General features: G+C 37.9%; 1 protein-coding gene across 1 annotated transcript in view; it reads right to left on the bottom strand.

The window, feature by feature from the left end:
* Positions 1-3,572: 3,572 nt before the first annotated feature.
* The window catches only part of LOC100892239 (rap guanine nucleotide exchange factor 1), a 44,440-nt gene continuing 29,778 nt past the window's right edge, over positions 3,573-18,234 (bottom strand). Inside the window, exons 7-20 of the mRNA XM_030998122.1 lie at positions 17,010-17,746; positions 15,767-16,140; positions 15,278-15,396; positions 14,360-14,483; positions 13,538-13,610; positions 12,625-12,799; positions 12,062-12,241; positions 11,259-11,343; positions 9,737-9,831; positions 8,139-8,217; positions 7,594-7,695; positions 6,233-6,330; positions 5,344-5,478; positions 3,573-4,797 (exon numbers count right to left, since the gene is read on the bottom strand). Coding sequence (XP_030853982.1) covers positions 4,686-4,797; positions 5,344-5,478; positions 6,233-6,330; positions 7,594-7,695; positions 8,139-8,217; positions 9,737-9,831; positions 11,259-11,343; positions 12,062-12,241; positions 12,625-12,799; positions 13,538-13,610; positions 14,360-14,483; positions 15,278-15,396; positions 15,767-16,140; positions 17,010-17,746 — 2,488 coding nt within the window. The 3' untranslated portion in view covers positions 3,573-4,685. The remainder of the gene's footprint in view (positions 4,798-5,343; positions 5,479-6,232; positions 6,331-7,593; positions 7,696-8,138; positions 8,218-9,736; positions 9,832-11,258; positions 11,344-12,061; positions 12,242-12,624; positions 12,800-13,537; positions 13,611-14,359; positions 14,484-15,277; positions 15,397-15,766; positions 16,141-17,009; positions 17,747-18,234) is intronic.

The following is an 18,234-nucleotide window of genomic DNA, read 5'->3' as shown; positions in this document are numbered from 1 at the left end:
GGGGGCGCTGTTTTATTTGACAAGTTATAGCTTCTTTTTTTATTACATCAACTGATTGCATAACATACATACATTGAAATATATATATTTATATACTTTGATACACATGAATTCTTCAACACTTAATTCTAAATACATACCTATATATTTCAGGTATATCAAGAGATTTTAAACACATCTACTTCTAAATATTGTTCATACTTCGCTTCACTTCCCAGTATGTATTAGTCATACATAAATGTTTGAACACTTGCTCTGTTAAATAAAGAATTAAGTATATGACAGAAGCTTGACAAGTTTCCCTTGTCCCAACAAATCAAGAAAACAAATCCAAAACTATATTGTAATTTTTAAGTACACCAAATGGATATGTCAACTTGCATGTCCACCGAGAAAAACAAAATTTGTGAAAGCACTGACGCCGAAAACCCAAACGGTGCATTGAAAGGCAGAATTATATGTTTTATGCAGTTGCTGAATTCGAATTAAAATTATATGCCCTTTGGGCTGTTGACAAGAAGATGTTTGACACCTATCATTACTCAGTTGAATAGGAAAAGTTATGTGCAGTAATAATTCTGTGTCACATAAAAAGAAAATATCCTTGGTGCAAATGATAGAATTAAATTTGTATACGTCCTTCAACTAATTTGTTCCTTAAATCTTCTATTTAAATCAAAAAATAAATAAGATAAGAGTGGTGAACTGATTAAACATATTAGTAAATAGGCTTACAACTCTGAGAATGGTGGTAATTTGTCTTGTACTTACTAGACTACCAGGGGACGAAAATAAATAGGGAGATACAACATAAAAAGTCCAGTGCTTTTAAACCAGACTCGATGCTTACTTTAATATCGAGTTGAAATGACCCTGTACTTTCCAGACCTACCACATAGACATTTCCTATTCTACAAACTTAATGAAGAATTCTTATAACTAAACAAATGTGTCAATTCACCCTGTGAAAACCTCTCTCAGACAATTTATTTGTCAGATGCAAATTAAGCTTGTCAAACTACCGGTAAGTCTTTCTAGGGGCAGACTTGATCATGTCTTTAAATAAACAGATGCCTTGAAGACAAGATGACACCCAGTTAAAAAATCAGTCTTCTTTTTGTTCCGACACCTGTTGAAACAAACCTAAGCTTTGTATAAAGGCTTTTTATTCCTTTCCCATTCATTCAATGCATCCAACTTTGAAATGCAATACACAATTTTAAACAACGGAGACTAGTCACTACTATAATATCGTACTTAATAAACTGGCAGCATAATTAGAAAATATCGAGAGATTCTCCCAGTACAAATTTCTTATAAAATGTTTAATACAGCACTTCTACTTTTCTGAAGACAAGTACACATATGACATCTCATGTCTGTAACAGGGTTTTGGGAGAATATCATACCATACTGACAAAGAGATTTGTGGCACATCATTGTGAATGATTTGTTCCTTTAAATGTCCAAGGCATACGTGTATCAGAAGTAGTTTGCATGGTCGATGGATGATATCAAAATGATTGGCAAATTGTAATACATGTATGATATGATGATTGATAACCCTAGTCTTTAAAAAATTCTTGTTCATTTTGAATTGACAGTTGGTTTACAGATTAATTATGTAAAATGATTGAAAAGTTTTATATGTGACTCTTCCATCACAATCTGCTTCAAATATGCCACATATACTGACTTTATTACCAAACAGAAGAATACAATAAACCAATATAGACAATGGAGTCATTCATTGTTCTGAGAGTATGTTCTTTGTTGACTGAACAATGAGATATCGTCAGATCAAGATAATGCTTCAAATAGATCACTGCTTCCATGACATTTAATCACTTTAAGTACTTTTATTTCTCTAAATTGCACTTTTTACAAACTTTCCACTACACATTTTTTTAATCTGAATCTGTTCTAAAGAATATTACATCAGGCATACATAATTTAGGATTACATGACAAGACATATTTGTACAAGCTTGATCAGCCAATTTTCTTGCATAAAAATCAGGAGTATATTACATTAGTGTTTGCTAGTAGATCAGCAAACTAGATTTGAAAGTATACATTCACATTCGGTGACCACATGCATAATATGATTATCATTCAAGTATAAAAAATAAATATTCAATTATCAACATGCAAAGATTCTGTTAAATAACTTGACAAACTCGACAAAACGCATTAGTCACTGGACTTGCTAAGTTCAATGCCAGAAAGAAAGAAGGAAAAAAAAAATCCAACATTAATTTGTACATTATTTTTCTTGAAAATATAAATATATTTTCAGAAGAGACAATATGGAAAGAAATGCTGTGACACATGTACAATTTCTTAGACTGCACTTAAGTCAAGAGTAGGGGTGATATATTATCAAGGGAGTTGCAGGGGCTAGGTAAGTAGAGTTTTTTGGCAAGAAATCCTTATTTATAATATTTTCAAGTTGAATGTTTCCACATGTCCTACAAGTAAATATACACCATAAACAACAAACAAATGATTGTTTTATATGACACACACATATAATGAAAGGTAAAGTAAATAACTTGTGTTACTGTTACCAGTAAATTATGACATTATTAAAATCTAAAAGGAAATTATCACAATAATAGAAACTTAAGAAAAATAGGAGCTGTACTTAAATAGGGATGATTATGATCACAAAAGTGATATTGTTCCAATAGGCAAGATAGAAGAGCTGTGACAGCAATTATACCAAGATCTGATCATACTGTACTACGGTGAGACACAAATCTTAAAGGCATTGTTTAACAATGTTTCCAGTTTCACAAATCTGAGATGCATGGCCCTATGTGTTATCAGTGTCTGTGGTATGGTGTAATATTGAAGCCCTAAAAAAAAGTGCTTTAAAATGATGATCAAGAAGTGCCTCAAAAAAGTAAAAATCTTTGAGTGACCGGTTTTACCATACTCGTTTCCCCCAATAGACTGTAGTGTTATGAAAACCGTTTGGCAAACGGTTTTCAAAATTTGTAATCCCAATCATCATTATCTTGATAATCAGACAGACGATCGGCTTGTAAAAGTCATGGGATTCCTTGGGAGACCTAAAGGTTAATAATTATAATTGCAGCATGAGCTAAATCCAGGATTTTGTTTAGAATCTGAGGCAAAGATACGCAATCACTTTAAAAATTGTGTTGACCACAGAGCTATCTGGAGAAGATGACATGGGTGTCATTATCATATATGAGATGATACTGTGGATGGTGATGTTCGTGGTGGTGATGATGATGATGATGATGATGATGGTGAGGAAGATGATGAAAATGATGATAGTGACAGGGGCAGACAATAAAGATGGCAATGAGGATGACAACAAAAATCAAGCAAACAGCACATGGAGAATGACTGTTTTGTGATGATATCATGAACCAAGATGAATAACTTAGGGGGAAAAAACCTTCAAAATAATTTGTAACAACCTAAAAAAATGTCACAGATTAACTATATTACAACAACTTAAAACACCCCTCATGTCATTTTGAATAATATATATACTAAGTAGTTTGTCACCTTGTAAATAACATAATTAGTGGCTCCCACATTGTGGGAACACACACATAATACTGAAAAAGTATTTACTGCCTATAAATGTTTGTTCCTCCGCAGAAAAAGTTGCAGCCTTCAAAACACATAATGCCAAGTTCATATATATATATATACGTCGGCACAGCCAACACGTTGATTGAATCTTCGATGCACTTCAAGCAGCACAGGGTTACACCAACACTTGATTCACTGCAGTCCACGCGGCTGAAAGCTTGTCCCGTGACCAAAAGAATAAACTGTCTTCAATAGGACCTCAACGGTAGATTTCGACAATAAGAAGCTGGGTTATAGCGCTAGCTGCAACAGCTTGGGTATCCTACTGGAGTACATTGAACAGCAGGTGGCATCAGAACGGATTTTCACAAAACTTGTCATCAGTGACAAATGACAGTTTTTGTTATAAGCTACTGATATCCTTGCTTCTGATTGGTTATCAACAGATTTGTCACTGATTTTTGTCATTTGTCATTGAAAAAAGGCTTTGTGAAATGGGTCCCTGGAGTTGCATCCATGTCAGGAGTTGAATCCAAGCCAAGATACGGATAGTGTCAGGTAGGCCTCCAAGATGGTGGCCAGAGTGAGATACATGATGGTGTCGGGAGTAGGGACCGTGTCAAGATTAGGATAAGTGTCGCAGTATTGGGATCCATGTCAAGAGTAAGATCCCTGATAGTGTCTGCAAGGAATCTTGGGCGATCCTGACAATAGTTTGAGGAGTGGGATCTCAAAATGGTGTCAGCAGTGGGATATTACATCACCTACAGGATTTGGTTCCTAGATGGAGTAAACAGTGGGATCCATGTAAAGAGTGAGGTCCATGATGGCGTAAGAATTTTGGATCCAAGATTCCGACAATAGCATCAGGAGTGGGATCCATGTTAAAGTTGCTCAAGCATGGGTATATAGAGGGCAGCACATGGACCTACGCACGGGGGCGTGATACCCATTGGCTCAGTGTTATGTGGTGATCGGGAGTGATCGCCAAGTTGCCTACTTCACGAACAACTGTATACCCACGCATGAACACCTTTAAGAGTCAGATACGTGATGATGTCGTCCAAGGAATCCAAGATCCTGACATCGGTGGCAGCGGTGGGATCGATCTCATGGTTTGATGACCTTTGACAGCTGCCACATGGCTTCCTCGTCCAAGTACTCTGAGAAATCATTGAAGACCAGCAGAACCTTCTCGTTGCTCTTCAGCGTGTCGTAGTGACTGGTTGAAAAGAGAGGAAAAGTGACAATCAGATTGCTTGAAGAGTAGGGTTTTCAAAATTGAATGATGTTCATTATTCAAACAAAGCGCAGAGCTGAATCACAATTCCATCTGTGGATTTCTATTCATTAGGACAATCCTTTTCACTTGAAGTCCTTCACTATATTTTCAAATGCAGCCATTAAAAATGGTATCACCTTTTTTTGCCTTACTTGCGAAGGTGCTTCCTTCATTTTATGCATGCACAACATCAGCTCTCATTAATCTCTTCTACCGGTACTTCATTTAAACACATCATCATTGTCTAAATCAACCATTTTTCCTTCCCCTTTTAAAAATAATGATAAGTATAGATAGAGTACTCAAAATGCTCCATCTCCACATGACCAATGTCATCAAGGTGCAAAAGAAAATTAAGAACCTGAAAATACACAAAAATGAAATACCTCACAAAGAGAAAGTAGATTGATCTACTGGACAGCAATGTTGAACAGTTTAGAGAGCGATCTTTTTAATGACTAGCTTGAAAAAAGCCTTGGAACTTACTGTTGTTTGAATCTACGCATGCTGTCCAAGATTTGGAAGTACTGCCAACACTTGACAAAGTTGACGCCGCCATTATCAGGTAGCTCCTCAGGGTTGCCAATGTGCACAAAGGTGATGTCTTGGAGAATCAGCCCACTGAAAGACACATAAAAAAAAACATAATCAGAGACCATAATGAAAGCTCTCCGTCATAAGGCCTCAGGAAGAGCGGTACATCGATTTGATTATTAACAAAAGGCCGGTCAAGTCATGGACTAAAGTCAAAGATTATATATTACATCACATTAACAGTTTTCTCTCTTGACTAGGATGTAGTAAACAGTTACCTATTTTTAAGAAAGGCAAACATCACTACCAATTTGGTTTCAAACAGGGTCCTGCTGGTAAAGAGACCACTGCTCTAACACTCAGCCATCATGCCTCCCAAGATGACGACTACTATCAATCTCATGAGTTTCAAGGAGTTAAACAAAATCTTGACTAGAGGGGCAACTTAAAGGTGATGAGCAAACTATATAATAAGCACTGTTACTATGATAACCATTATTAATGTTATTTATAAGATGATGACGTGGATCCTAATCAAATGATTGGTGGAGGGCATACACATGACCAGGCCTTTATTTTCCCTAACATATAATTTTGATAATGACCGGTCATTAGTAAAATCATTTTAATAAAACATCATTTTATAAAACAAATAAAAAATAATCTTATAATACACATCATTTTGTTCGTGCATTAGTAAAATTACCCACACTCAGTACCTTAAAACAGTCTAAACACCCTCGGCGGCATGTTAGACTGTTTCAAAGGTACCTTGTGTGGGTAATTCTTACTAAGCCCTCACTGCTGTGTATTTAATGTTATTTGCAAATCGACAACTTACAGGTAAGGTATGCAAGGTGGTTCGGCTTCAGCTAATGCAGCCCTGTAGCAGCGGAAAGATGATGAACTGTCAATCAATGTACAGTACTCCTTCAAACCCTGAAAGATATAAAATATGAACATTTATTGAGGTTTTAGACAACTTTCATTAGACCAGAACAGCTCAAAATATTACTATTCTCAATCAGTCATTTGCTTTTTATTTGAAACCCTCACTCAATTAAGCAATTTACCCATTCTCCCACCTCTATCTCATTAACTCTTAAGCTGCCCCTATGCAATTCACCCAGTGCCACAGTGCTAATCCCTATTGTGCCCGCTACTAATCTCCTGTGTGCTAAGTTAATTTAGGGTTGGTTCAAGTGCGTGTAGTTTAAATTGTTACTATGTTTGATCCACTATAACATCTCATCTGTATATTGTATAAAAAAGAATTGTACGTTAAAGTTGTAGGAAATTTAACTCTCTTTCTGTTGATACCAATATCATTTCATGAATCTGTAATTTTGGTAGAGTAAATAAGCACTATCAGTGAGTTGTCAAACCAATCCGTTGTCTCATTTCCCGCACACAATCTGAGGGGCCATGATCAAAACTGACTAATTTGATGATAAAATATCGCAATTTTCTCAGGAAAATCCAATGTAACGGTATACGTGAAGCACGCAAAATCAAAACAACAATAAACCCCCTCCACAAATACAGTAAGCATTCATGCGTGCACGCAATGCGCATCGCACAATAGGCATAAACAATTAGCTTGTGTACTTATGCACGAAAATGTGTCCGTGGCACGCGAGCGGATGAGAGTTTATGTGTCCATGGCAAGTCAACAGAAACCCGATTATGTGTGCGTGGCACGCCAGCGCATGCACAGAACAGTGTTCTTGGCACGATAAGAGTTAAGCTCATCTCCAGCTGGCAAAGAGACAAAACTGCTATACAAAAGTTATTCTTTCAATAGATATAACAAGGATTTTTCCCTTTTTTCTTCTTCATGTCACCGGACTGTAAATCACAAGGTACAGGGTTCAAATCCCAGCCCAGCACTAACGTCCTTTGGCAAGACGTTAATCTACGTTTGCCACTCTCCACCCGGGTGTTAAATGGGTATCCAGTTGGATGCGAATATTAATAAAGTTTGCTCAGCATTGTGAGCATTTGTATAATGGCGTCTGACTAGAATGCTCCCAAGGGAGTGGAGAATGTGCATACATCGAGCACGAACAAGCCTGAATCTGATGTCTGAGGTAATAATTTATCTGTAAAGCACTTAGAGACATCGTTGATGTATTAAATGCTATATAAGCGCAGAACATTATTATCAATATTATCGTTATTATTATTTCTAAAATGACTTACCTCTACGGTTTGTCTCTGCCATTCCAGCCTCCTGACCGGAGCAGAGTCTAATGCCGATAACACCGCTAGGTAGGAGTTGAAGTTGTTCAGCTTTCTCAGGTGCTGTGCGAATAAATAAAGAAAAAAAAAAAAAAAAAAAAAACATTTATTGTTATGTCACGCTGAGTAATCCAAGTACAGTTGTAATTTGTAGAGGTGTCATGGTCTAGTGGATATGTTATTGAACTGTGGAATACATGGTCTGCGGATCAAGTCCCACCGCAGAACTAATTTCCTTTGGCAAGACATTTTAATCTATATTTGCCACACTCGACCCAGGTGAAGTAAATTGGTACCCAGTAAGAAGAAATTCCTTAAATGCTTTAGCGCCTTATTATGGCAGCTCAGTTACAGCTACAGCTGGGGTAATAATATAATAATTTGTATATAGCGCAGTAGAGTATATTCAAATAGTAGCCGCGCTATATAAATGGATCTATCATTATTCTTATATACATATTTTTTTAAGAGAGTGATTTCTGTAAAACAAGATGGGTAAACTGTACCTTCATGACTTTGATGAACTTGATAAGAAGCTTCTCCCTGTCTTGGGCCTTAGGTTCCTGGAGAATTAGAGACCTCACCCTGAAACATGGAAGAAAATAAATCAGAAAAACTTTTTTAAATTAAACAAATTAAACCCACAGTATTTGTCCTGACATAACAACAAACATGGCAACATACAAAGATATATTTCAAATTACATGTTCACCTACAAAGTACTGAACATTATTTTTTTTCTTTATATAAGCTCTTTTGTTTCATACAATATTTTACACGCAGTAACTGTGCAGTTTATGAAATTGTATGCATAATGCATCTAGATGCTAGTAGGCTTTTGGATTTAAAGCTTGAAATGTCATGAAACTTTTTTGGACAATTACAATATTAAACATGTAATCATATAAAATATTAAAAATTATCAGAGAGCCTGAATTCAAGCAATTGCCTGAAAATCGTCATCACTCAAACATGAAGTTCACTGATAGAAGGGCAGATAGGGAAGGAGACCGGAAAGACAGTAAAGAAGAAAACAGAGGAAAACTAGATGGAATTTTGACTGCGCGCAGTCGAAAATGATGCCTCCGCCATAGAGCAATTTAAACAAGTTTGGAGTTTAAATCTCCAGTGGTTCTTGAGATATCATGATAACAATCTCAATGTATGGAATTTCATAAGCTGACCTCTGTGACCCTTGACCTTTGACCTACGTGCTCCAAAATCTAATCAGATTGTCTTCCTATGGTGATACACACTATCATTAAGTTTGAAGTTTAAATCTCCAGTGGTTCTTGAGATATTATGATAACAATCTCAATGTATGGAATTTCATAAGTTGACCTCTGTGACCCTTGACCTTTGACCTACGTGCCTTAAAATCTAATCAGATCGTCTTCCTATGGTGATACATACTATCCTTAAGTTTGAAGTTTTTACATCTCCAGTGGTTCTTGAGATATCATGATAACAATCTCAATGTATGGAATTTCATAAGTTGACCTCTATGACCCTTGACCTTTGACCTACGTGCTCCAAAATGTACTCAGATTGTTTTCCTATAGTGATACACACTATCACTAAGTTTGAAGTTTAAATCTCCAGTGGTTCTTGAGATATCATGATAACAATCTCAATGTATGGAATTTCATAAGTTGACCTCTGTGACCCTTGACCTTTGACATACGTGCTCCAAAATCTAATCAGATCGTCTTCCTATGGTGATACATACTATCCTTAAGTTTGAAGTTTAAATCTCAAATGGTTCTTGAGATATCGCGCTAACAAACTCAATACAAGGAATTTCATAAGTTGACCTCTGTGACCTGTGACCTTTGACCTACGTACTCCAAAATCTAATCAGATCGTCTTCCTATGGTGATAAATACTATTCCCGAGTCTTAAGTTTAAATCTTAAATGGTTCTTGAGATATTGTGATAACGGTCAAACGGGACGGACGTACGGACGTACGGACGGACGGACGGACGGACGTACGGACGGACGTACAGACGTACGGACGTACGGACGGACAACCCGAAAACATGATGCCTCCGGCACCACCTTCGGTGGCGGAGGCATAAAAAGAGGGAGTAGAATAATGTTTACCAGTAGGACATCTTGTTAAAGTGTTCTGTGAATATCGTTAGGTTGGGACTCAGCTCCTCCGACTGCTCCTTCGCCCACATCAGGACCTCAGGAATCTATTAACAAAATACATATATGAAAATAAATAAATACAACAAAAATAATACATAACAATTAATAAATAATTAATTAAACAAACAAATTAATAAATAGATAAACAAATAAACAAACAAACAAATAAATAAATAAATAAATAACTAAATGTCAGTATGTCACCATAGTAAATCACACATCATCTTGTAGTTACTGTAGTGGGCGTGTACCTCGCTTGATATCACCTTCACAATTGATGACAATTTACACTGAACTTAGCATTGTCAACCATGTCAAAATGGATGCATGTAACCAACACAAGCAAAATTGATTTGTTGATGTACATGTATGTATATCATTCCATACAGCCTTTCTCAAGTGCTGGTAGAGGGAATCTTGAGGGAAAGTGGCTTTCAATAATTCTGACTTGTATATCATAATCATACAATAGTGGTTTAGATATTTTTTCTGAAACCTGGGTGTTTACTTCTCAGACGCTGTCAGAACTGAGAACTGGATTGATTTTCATATCTTTCTTTCCTCAGCGCTTAGAGACTTTGGAGGAAAGCACTTCATAAGCACCGTTTTTATCATTATTGTTATTATTTGGCTATCAAATTTAGACATTTTCTACCAGAATCCTAGGACACCGTTTTTATTATTATTATTATTATTACTTGGCTAATTTAGACAATTTCTTCCAAAATCCTTGGACAGGGACTTGTCTTAAAGTGATTGATGATGGATTTTAATCAATAACAACTATATATGATACATGACTTTAATACATGTAGATATGATTTACTTTGTTCTACAGAAACATCCTTCGAAGTCTGTTTTGAATCTATGACATTTTATTTTCTGTCATTATCAAGATTAACTATATCTTCATGAAAAAAGTATACTGCAGGCATACTTAGGGTTCTGTCAAAATGCTTTTCACTGTATACCGGTAGTGGCTTAATCACAGTTTCACTTTTGATAGGTGTGGTAAGAAGACATGTAATCAATCTAATATTTACAATTGATTTTCAGATGATTCTAAGAAACCATAATAACCCACAAAGGCCTTTATTTATAAATCAATACACTGCACAGGATGCATACAATTAATTGTCTGAAGGCGTGTTAGTTAGTACCACAGGACTGTTTTGATGAAATATTACATGTACATCAACACGCAACAGTACAGAAAAAGGATTGGGAAAGAAAACCGCGAATTTATTTTCTTGCGCGCCAGAGAAATGAACACAATCGTCTTGGCTGTTAGTGAGACTTTTTTTCATCTTTTTAGCACGGTAGGTGTGATAGGAAAGAATGATGCACCGTCACATGGTGTTGATTGACCAATTAGATTACCTACATTCTAGCACCTGTTTTATCAAATGAATTAATCATAAGGACTTATCTCCTCCTCTAATACACAAAGGCTTAAGGGGGCTTGCCTTACCTCAATTTTCTGGAAGAGTACCGAATCCAGAATGGTCATTTGTTCAGCAATTTCTTGACTTGTTATCTCATTTATTGATGGTCTCCTGTAAACAAAAACAAAAATAGAATAACTTTGTATGTAAAACTAATACTATCACATCATAACGATTACAAAATGGGTTAAATTCCAATTTTGTTTTCATAATAACTAGTTGCAATATGCAGTGGTTATCATAAATGACCATTTGTTGAATACATGAACATGTATGTGATAATGATATGGCTGATACGTCAACAACGAACAAACTATTACAAAAAGAAAAAAGAAAAAAAGTAGTCACTGTCTATGAAAAGACCACTAATGAGGAAACATGAAACCTGATCCTGTAGATACATGTAGGAGGAAGTGTGGCCTCTGAACATACACTGGGGAATTCCCTCTTGCAAGAGCCTTGATATTTCACTTTCATTTGTAATTACTGTAAGAAACTGATCAACCCAAATAATTATGTACTGGGTATTTATCGGCTATCATTACAAATGTTGGACAAGGTATGGAAGTATTTTTGTCATGATATACATCTTATGGGGCATTGCAAGAAAGTGGCGATTGATTGCAAGTTGCAAAATTTGCAACTGATATTTGCAATCGAGTACAACTCAACTTTCTTGCAACGCCCCACTAGTCTCTGAAAATTCCTACGATTTTGTTAGGTTTAATAATTTGTCACGTTTCCAAGATCTCGACCTTGTCTTTAAGTATTGGACTGCAAGAATTCAGGAGCCAATGGGTTTCAAATTCTGCTAGGACCAACGACTTACGAGATGGAGATGCCGACGCCCCAGAGATGCTTGCTGCTGATTGTGAGGGCTTTCTTGTTGTTCTCTATCTTGGTGAGGACCTTGTCACGGAGGATCTTGGCCAGCATGAGCTCACCGTCGCAGAGGAGTTGGAATACCAGCTCCATCAACATCTTCAAGATGTCATCCTCTGTCTGGCCACTGTGAAGGAAGATGAAGATGATGATGAGGACGGTGGGGGTTACGATGATACACGTATCTCAAATGGCATCAAAGGATCACTGGTGGTGGCAGTATTAGTAGTAGTAGTAGTAGTAGAAGTAGCAGTGGTGGTGGTAGTAGTAGTAGTAGTAGTAGTAGTAGTAGTAGTAGTAGTAGTAGTAGTAGTAGTAGTTGCAGTATATGCATAGTTTTAGTCTTAGTCAAAGTTGGGTCCATAACATTATTACAAACCCAAACCCTAGCCCTAACCCTAACCCTAACCCTAAACTGAAACCCATCGACAAAGCTTTATCCAAACCCAAAATGTTTGACGAAATTAATCCTGGAGCGAACGTTGGATCATAATTCTATCTTCTACTTACATGAGATCTCCTGCTACCCTGAGGAGTAAGAAGAATGCGTTCCGGTTGGCTCTCCTGGACTTCATGTCAGTCTTGTGGCGGAACTTCCTATATCTGTTAAGAAGTTTGTTGAGCAGATCTCTTGAGTTGATGAACATTCTGTAGGTCGTCAGAAAAGCCTCATAGTACACTAGATCTGAAAAGCAAAAAAAAATAATAACAATAATTTAAAAAATGTATTATTATTAAAATGACAGAATACACGATAGGGAGTTCACTAAAATATTGGAATCACCCGTCTTTCCATATTAATTTGATGCGGCTCACGTCCAAGTGAGGCAAACGCCAATTTAAAATTCCTTTGCACTGCAGAAAAATGAAATGAGATGACCTCTACGTCCTGCGCAAAAGAATCCTTTCCTCATAAATGCAGTATATGATCACAATTGATTTATTGACAGATAAAATGGTCAGGGTGGTGCTTCTAATGTGTCTTAACATCTCAAAATAGAAGAAAAAAACTATCAGTGCCGTGTTCTGGTTCTCAATAAAGAACTTGTAACATTTCACCAAATGTTATTCGTTACATATACATTTTTGGGGTATTTTATATGCCTACCTTATGTTCTGTATTATTTTTTTCAGAGTAATCTTATCATGGCCGGAGAACATTTAAAGCCTATCTGCACTAGTTTGGCCAGGAGGGATTAGACCTCCCTGCATGGTCACTGACAGGTTGTTATCTCATCAAATCAGCTCTCAAATAACATAAGCAAAAGGAGATCATGGGGGACCAACATGTACTGCTTAGACATTGTTTGCTACATAGAGGGCGCAAGTAGCTACAAGTAGTGCAGTCTTGCTTTAAATCAGAGTTGATTAGATTTGATTAGATTTGAAGGTAACGATTCTTAAACGTAGGTTATGAACTTACCCTTTCTATCTGCATCGGCTGCATAGACAATTAATGCATTGATAGGACCTCCCTTCACTGGGTTACCTTCCTCCTGCAAAAACAAAATACAAAGCAAAATAATTAAAACTAATGACTACAATTGTGGAAAATAACTATCGTAAAAAAAAAATAATTTAGAACCAAGGCAGTTTCACAAATTGTTAACAGCTTTCCAATGGCAAGAAAATATAAATTGCAGTAGTTCAGTGTAGACATTAAAGTATGGATGGTTTTACTTGCTAATCACGTTCTATGTTTGAATCAAAATCAGAACGTGGCAGGAGCTTTTAAAAGAGCATTGATTTTGTTTTGTTTACGACCGACAACTATTTGTAAGGGCTTGTGGTCTCGACTTATACATTATACATTTAAGATCAAATACAGACCCACTTACAAGTAGCTCTGTGTACCACAACATTTAAACTTTTCATTATTTTCAACGATTCAAAAGCCACCTTCACTAACCCTCTCATTTGCTAATTTGTACTTTAAGGCTGATTTCAACCAATATACATGTATCTGCCTTCAAAGTTGGAGACAGCATAGATTATTCATACATTTGGGCTTGTTCTGACAATAATTGGGCTAGATTTCAGAACCTACACTAACCCTCTCATTTGCTAATTTGTACTTTCAGGCTCACTGTAACCAAAATACATGTATCTGCCTTCAAAGTTGGAGACAGCATAGATTATTCATAAGATTTGGGCTTGTTTTGACAATAATTGGGCTCCATTTCAGAACATTCGGGCTTGTTTTGACAATATTTGGGCTTGATTTCAGAACAATTGGCTTACTTACCTCCATACTCCATGATAAAAGTTCACTGACATCTAACATATCAAGGATACCGCCCTCACTAAAGCGCTCTTCTGGTTCAGACTCCACCTCCGCGGGCAGTCTCGCGACAGGTGACTGAGCTCCACTACAATAAAGAGAAAGTACATTGTTTAAAGGGAGGCTTTACTACTTCAGCTAGAAGGGATTAGACCACCCAGTGAGCCATCGAGGTCACTGTGACCGGTGGCTATCTCATTAACTCAGCTCTCATTTAACATAAGAAAAAGAGGATCATGGGGGACCAACAGGCACAGATTTGGGAAGTCTTCTATATAGAGGGAGCAAGTAGCTACAAGTAGGACAGTGTGCCTTTAATATTCGATCTCGTTCCTTCTTCTCTCATCCTCGCGACTGAGGGTCAGGGGTCGTGTTTCATACACCAATGCTCTCCACATCATTATACATACTGCAAATAATAAATTGCGGTAAAAATTAACTGTGAATTTGGCATTTAATTCTATCTGAAACTGCTTTTAAAAAAAACACAATGAAGTTGGAAACCTCATAATGCAAAGTGCATATTTTGAATTATTAAACAGAGAATTTGTCCCTTTTCAATTAGTTTTCTTTATTTCTTAGTGTGTTTCATAAATACAATGGACCTCAGAAAACAGTATCACTGTTGCAGGATATAATAAGAATACAATAATAATAATATTGGATATTTATATAGCGCACATATCCACCCCGCACTGTGCCCAAGGCACTCCAATATTACGCCGACTCTGCTAGGCTACCGATTTCGGTGCTCACAGCATTCAAGGAATTCCTTTCTACCGATACCCATTTAACACCCGGGTGGAGAGTGGCAAATGAAGATTAATGTCTTGCCAAAGGACGTTAGTGTCGCGGAGGGTCTAAATCTTCCTCTAGACTTACTTGTGTGGGTGTTGCTGATTGCCGTTTTCTATCATACTCTCTGATTTCTTCTTGAGGTCGTACATGGGCGATGACGGCCTCTCTGGATTTGTATAGTGCCTCGACCTCAACTCGGAACTCTGTCATCAAATCAAACAATGATATTATCAGTTTTCACATAGAATTATGAGAAATAGAAATTTTTCTTCCTCTTTACAATTGACATTCAACATATCACTGTATTATCATCTATCAACCTACATTGTGTTGTATTTAATTTATTGCAATTCATAGATATAAATTAATATTTTTAATCATTAATTCATGAACAATAATTAAGGTACATCTTACATCATGCTGTACAGATATGTGTTTAATTTTTCATACTTTATTAATTTGCAAACATGTTGATTGTTAACCTGCAATGAACACAGTATCATTGTTAAAGGGTGTCACTGCAACTCCCACTCTCTGAAAATATTTTTTTGGTTAAATTATCGTAGAACTCACATTTGCGTCTTTCTTCTTCGGTGGAATCGCCGGGGGCAGCTCGTCGCTATCGTGACTACCCTGCGACATCGTCTCGTACCCCTTGTCGTAGCTTCGCCCCGCGACCCCCGGCGACGGCTCGAACCGCTCCGGGTGCGAATGGTGACCCCTGGCCACGCTGCACGTGCTGCAGGTGGAGACGGAGTCCGAGAGCCCCTGGCCCTCGAGGCGGTAGGACTGCTGGAAGAACTCTTCCCGGCGCTGCATGTACTCATAGGGCGAGGCGTGGCTTGAGCAGTTGTAGGCTAGCATGTGGGTGGAGATTGACGATTGCTGGAAGGACAGCTCGACACCGTCCGTGTTGTAGCCCCCCACAAGGTCAAGGTAAGTATTGACTGAAATGGAATGGTAAAGGGGTGATTAAAATGTCTCAGAAAGGGATACAATCATAAAAGAGACCAGTTTAAGAGACCGGTTTAAGAGACCAGTTTAACAGCCAAGCCCCTTTTCTATTATCTTTTTGATATATCACAGTAATAGCATCACATCACAAGACAAATGATTCAGATCTGTCTTCATGGCAACACCTATATAAAAGCCACCTCCCATCAGTGATCACATTATCTTCTGCTGTTTCTTTATACATGTAGAAGGAAATACATGTACCTGAATCATGTGATGTACAACCTGTTTACAAATAAAGGCCACCTGTCTATAGTGGCCACTGTTTCCCTTCGGTGGCTTTTATAGACAGGTTCGACTGTATGTATACTGGATGTTGGTTGCCTAATAAATGGTTTGCTAAGATCTTAATGGATCATGTCATGTGGACATATAGACTTTTCATGTCAATGCCATTGATTATCGATCATTAACCCACTGATTACTGAATTCATTCATTCCCATAGGCTTAATACAGTAGCCACCAGGGGGGTGTTTCACAAAGATCCTAAGTTGAACTTATTTCTAAGTTGGACTTTTAAAAGTTATGAAAAGCCGTTAGCATCTATGAAAATATTTTGTAAAAGTTATTCTAAAAGGCATCAAGTGCTGATTCCAATCATTCATTATCAAGGAGATTTCATGTTCTTGATGAGGAATGCACAAAAAATCTAAAATAGTTAAATTTCCGCTTTTGAATATATTTTATTTCAAGAGTACAAATGGTTCTCCATAATTCATAAGTCCAACTTAGAGTGAAGTTCAACTTAGGATCTTTGTGAAACACCCCCCTGGTCCCATAGGTAAAGGGTTAATAACTTACTGTGTTTGTTCGTTTTTGGTGGGAGAGGCGGTGGACCATCTGATTCCTGCCTAAGGTCGATATCCCCGCTAGACGTAAACTTGGCGATCCCTTTCGGGGTTGCGCATGCCACCACGTCCGGCTGTGGTGCCTCCGTCACAAACACCTCCTCCTGCAGCTTCTTGCACAGGGCATCCGCTTCCTCTGGCGCGAGGTTCTCGTAAGCGGAAAGCTGCCTGACCGTCCTCGGCTTGACCTTGGCCGGGAGTGCAGGAGGGGGCGTGCTGTCGCCCCCGCCGCAACCCTCCCCGCCGACGCCTACACCGGTATAACCCCCGTTGGTAAGTCTCCTCTCTTGATAGATCATGACCGATTCATTCAAGGAATACGATTGCATGCTCTGGCTCAAGGGGGCGGGGCTCAGGGTGCCTTCCGAGCGACCCGACGTGAAAGAAAGTCTCGACATATCAATGCTCTGCTCCGTCGTCGTCGTCGACGTCTCCCAATCGTCGCTATGGTAACTCGAGTGCTGGGTACTGTGCATGGAGTCGGGTCTGCTGTGGGAGCTGGCGTTGCTCAGGTCCGACTGCTGGCTCGTCACCGACATCGAGCTGCCGGAAAACGATCGGCTCAGGTGGGGGTTGTTGTTGTTGTGTACTGAAGGATGCATGGGGAAGGGCCCGTCGTGGGGTTCGTTGTCGTACAGAGAACTACGCTTAATGGTTTTCTTCGGTGGCAGTGGAGGTACAGGTAGATTCCTGAGATGAAGTACAAAGTTTGGATAATATGTTACTAATGTAATTCTACAGGCTGACGAGCTTGATCATTGGCAGATATTGCAAGCTTGAATGATGAAATTTATGACGTTTAGGTACTTAAAAACCCATAATCTACATCAATTCCATGATTACATACAGCAAATACCTTTACACTTCAGTTAGGTTCTAGAGAAAACCACCTTCAATGAAAGACATCACATTCATGTACATAAGCTTTACACCCAATACATGAACATACGATACCATGCCTGGGGAATTAGTGTTGAAATAGGGTTCAATGCAACATACTTTCGTCTATGAAAATTAACATGTCATCTAGTTACCAAGAAAACAGGCTAGTAACCCTCGCCAATTTTAATACAAAAACATCCATGATTCAGGGCTTCATATATTACACATATTGAGTATCCAATAGAGGATGTGTCATGCACTAGAACAGCTGTTCCAGTACACATAACACAACACCT

Source organism: Strongylocentrotus purpuratus, unplaced genomic scaffold (assembly GCF_000002235.5).
Source record: "Strongylocentrotus purpuratus isolate Spur 01 unplaced genomic scaffold, Spur_5.0 spur5_scaffold_4, whole genome shotgun sequence".
Classification (NCBI taxonomy): Eukaryota; Metazoa; Echinodermata; class Echinoidea; order Camarodonta; family Strongylocentrotidae; genus Strongylocentrotus; species Strongylocentrotus purpuratus.
Note: the sequence above shows the minus strand (reverse complement) of the source record. Positions and strands in the feature narration are given on the sequence as shown.